Here is a 3879-nt window from a genome sequence, read left to right as displayed (position 1 = left end):
CTACTACTACTGTTACTACTACTATGCCTACTGCCACTAACACTGACAACTGTACTAAAACTGATGATACTGCTACTATAACAGCTACTAATACTGCTGCAGTTGCTTAAACAGCTCTGGTGCAACAATCAGTTAGATAGACATTAATACTTTGACTGAGAGGTCAAAAGTAACAAACAGTAACCCTTGTTATTACTGTAGTAGCAGGAGCTTTATGTACTTCCTTACTTCTTCCGTGTTTATTCATTTCCTTCCCTTCTTTTGTTTCCTTGTGTACTTTTTATCTTCTTTCTTTCCTTGTCTCATTTTTTACTACTTTTATTTCCTTGTCCCTGTCTTACTTTCAAACGTGTCTACTGCCTGTATCCCATAAAATAAAACTGGACACTTGTATTTAATACTTTTATTAAGAACTGTATTCCCTATTCCTGGATGTGTTGTTTTCTTTCCTTTTTTTGACACAAATCACAACACATTTTCTCCAAGAAATTGTTTTCTATACACATATACAGATCAGTATGAAACTATTTTAAGTTCTTTGCTTTTACACTCAACATTCATTTGCATGCATAATATATATATGTTTCTGTGTTGCTTTTGACCTACCAGTGCCAGGCTGTGAAAGCTGTTGAACGGGAGCCCTACACCGGTGACGTTGCTCTGACCAACTCAGGAAAGAGGGACTTTGGGGCTTCAGATCTAGACACTCCGACGCGTCCCTGCACCCGGCACGGTGGCGTGAGGGACCTCCATGAGTCCAGCTTCAGCCTGTCTGGTAAAAATGAACAGATGCATTCAGATATCAGTAAAAATGACAACTTTTCTTTCATAATCTGATAGAGTGTAAGAGGGAGTATTGTTTAGGCTGAAAACTGAAACTTGGAGGAATTTGGTCCTTGCTTTTTTCCACTATTAAAACATACAATAATTGGCCAGATGATGGCGCCACATTTAAAGAAATTTTGAGGGACAGTGCCTCTTGTGAACCCCATACAGTCTATGTGGAGGATTTAACTTGTACAGTATTTTGAGCTTTTCATATGACAGATTTGTAAATGTATATTATTTTTTTAAAAACATTACATATTAGCTTTGCCAAACCAAGGTATTTATACATATTCAGGCATTTTTATGTCTTAAATGAAAGAGATCTGATAGAGAGCTGACAGAAAATAAGGGGAGATAACAAAGGTCTGTGGCCAGCCTTAAACCGGGAATGTTGTGGTTTGCTGTCAGGACTTAGTTCACCAGGGCAACCCCCAACGCACATTAAGGCTGATGAGGAATCATTACCAAGATTTTTTGGCATCAGATGTACAATATTTTGGTGCCTGGGGATTCATTTTGCCTTGGAAATTGACATAGTCCTATGGGTATAACCATTATTACTTTATACTTGATTAAATTGGATGAGAAGAATTGCTTTGAAGTACGCTACATTACGTAAATCTTCCTGGAACATAAGCTGTTTAGAAAACCCTTTGCAATAACCACAAAATAACTGAGCTGCACATAAATAGTACTAAGAAACAGGAGTTCCTTGTGTTTTACTGCTGAACCAATGCACATGATCCTGTTCCACGTTGCTCCAGGTGCCCAGATCGATGACAACATGCCGAAGAGATCCTCGGCCAGGATCCTCGCTCCTCCTGGTGGGAGATCCAGTGGGATCTGGTAACCAATCAGACGGCCAGTACATGAGGCGGAAGAATGATACCTGAGGGAAACATATGGCCAAGCAAGATGACTTGTTTTTCTTTCTGGATGCTTAGAATGTGTGTGTGTGTGTGTGTCGGGGGGAGGGGGAGGTAATGAAGTCATGTTTTTATTTTGAACTCAGCACAGTTACATTAGACTGTAAAACATTAAACTGTATGACATTGCCGTAATAATATTGGAATGTGGATCAAGAACAAGTATTGTTAAGTGGTTATAGCTACCAAATTTCAGTCAAATGTTAACCAAATATAAGCAGCAAATAAAAAATGAGTTGCCACTGAATTACTTTGGCTGATGGGTCATGTTAGGGAAATATCTTACTAATAGTTTTAGGAATATGAAGGTGAGTCATGGTTTTTATGATGCGATTGTGTTACCTCACTGTAAAATACGATTTTGCACTTATATCATGTACTATTTAGATGCCTTTTTACATGATTTAATGTCACAAATATCACAAATGTCTTTTTACTGCGAGCCATGGTGAATGAAATGTAATAAATTATTACATGGGTGTCAGCATGACATTAATATGTCCGTTATAAAAAAGAAATCTAGTTGCAATTGACCAATTGATAAAAAAAAAAACACAATGCAAGCTAACCTTTTAAATGTGTTTATTTATTTTTTATATTTCATTATTTGTTGAACTTTTCGTTGATGCTACTGTGTCAGAATTATTTCCTAAATTCAGTAGTTCGTCATTGTCAGATTAGCATTTCAGATCATGTTTACAGCCTTATAGCAGAATAGACTTCTGTTCCACCCCCACCAAATGTGAATGAACCTATGCTGTGTGTACTGTGCATGGTAGCATAGTTAGAACTACTGTAATAAGCACTAATATTGCATATAGCATTCTTTTGTGATCGTATCCATTTTTCCACAGAGAGCAAAAAGTCTCACCCAAACTGCCTTTTTCTCACCTGAGAACACTGACACCCACAAACACATCGTCCCATACTGCCGGTACAGATCGTGACATGTTGATCACTGTCGTTTCTTTTAGAGTGGCACTTTTTACTGCTTTGATGCGTTCTGGTCTGAAACGCAAGGGTTTAAAAAACGTTCCTCTGACTGACACTACCAATGTAACACGCCACTGTGAAGCATACAGCGTAGGTGATGTGATCCTCTTTAACATTCACAGAGTTGACAGCAGACATGTTTGTCAATTAATGCCATTTCTTCAGGGGATCAGCCTTCATACTGTATGTCACTGAAACTGGAAGGCATGCTTGTTTAGCAACTACAGAAAAGCACTGATACTACTACTGTATTTTTATTGTTTGTTTTTAGTTACAGACGTCTTCTTGTGAATAATTGTCTTAGTAATTGTTTTTGTTGTATTTTTGTCAATACTGCAGTGTTAAGCAGGGGTGCACACAAGATTTTGATCATGTTTAGACCCAGTTATGTTCAGGAGATCATGTTACAGTAAAAGTCCTACATCACTCTTTGTTGTTTTGTTTTTCTGACTGATTTCACTTTTAATCCTTAGAAGCTCCGGTGAATCTTGTTGTGTCTTCCCCCTCCCAAATGTACACTGGTGCTGAACAATGTGTCGTCACATTGAATTCCTTTTATCTCTTATTTTGTCTTGCAGCTCTTTATCACATGATTTGAGTGCAAATAAACCACAATAAAATCTGCAGCTGGCTCCTGTGTCTTATTGCTGACCCGTGGTGGAAAGTACATTGACTCGAGTTTACTTTGGTATTTCTATTGCGTGCTAATTAAGTTGTACTTCACTGCATTTCAGAGGGATTGTACTTTAAACTCGACCACATGTATTTTACAGCTACAGTTCCAACTTTTTTGGCGTGTGACCTTTAACAAACTCACAGTGTCTGGTTGTGGTTCGTTGCCATATTTCAAACGTCTACGTGTTGTTAGCAGTCTCACCAATAACGGATGTTCCCTCTACCTCCTCAGATGTAGATGTTTTACGTAAATTGCGGTTTGAGGGCCACAGAGGTTAATCTCTTTGATATTTCACTGAATATGTTATATATATATAATATTTCTTCTTTTCTAGACATTTAATCATCTCACAACCCCTCGGATTGATCTTTTCATCTTTAGGAGGAGAACTCACTCACAGGAAACGTTTTCTTGCAGAAGGAGCATAATTACTTTTGATACTTTAAAGTACATTTT

General features: G+C 37.8%; 1 protein-coding gene across 1 annotated transcript in view; it reads left to right on the top strand.

The window, feature by feature from the left end:
• The window catches only part of dpysl5a (dihydropyrimidinase like 5a), a 12168-nt gene extending 8995 nt beyond the window's left edge, over positions 1 to 3173 (top strand). Inside the window, exons 12-13 of the mRNA XM_035673838.1 lie at positions 610 to 775; positions 1593 to 3173. Of these exons, the coding sequence (XP_035529731.1) occupies positions 610 to 775; positions 1593 to 1678 (252 nt within the window). The 3' untranslated portion in view covers positions 1679 to 3173. The remainder of the gene's footprint in view (positions 1 to 609; positions 776 to 1592) is intronic.
• Positions 3174 to 3879: the final 706 nt, after the last annotated feature.

The sequence above is a fragment of the Morone saxatilis genome, unplaced genomic scaffold, assembly GCF_004916995.1.
Source record: "Morone saxatilis isolate NCDOM2014 unplaced genomic scaffold, NCSU_SB_2.0 Contig3, whole genome shotgun sequence".
In the NCBI taxonomy this organism is placed as follows: Eukaryota; Metazoa; Chordata; class Actinopteri; family Moronidae; genus Morone; species Morone saxatilis.
The sequence above is the reverse complement of the archived record's forward strand: the minus strand, read 5'-3'. Positions and strand labels throughout refer to the sequence as shown.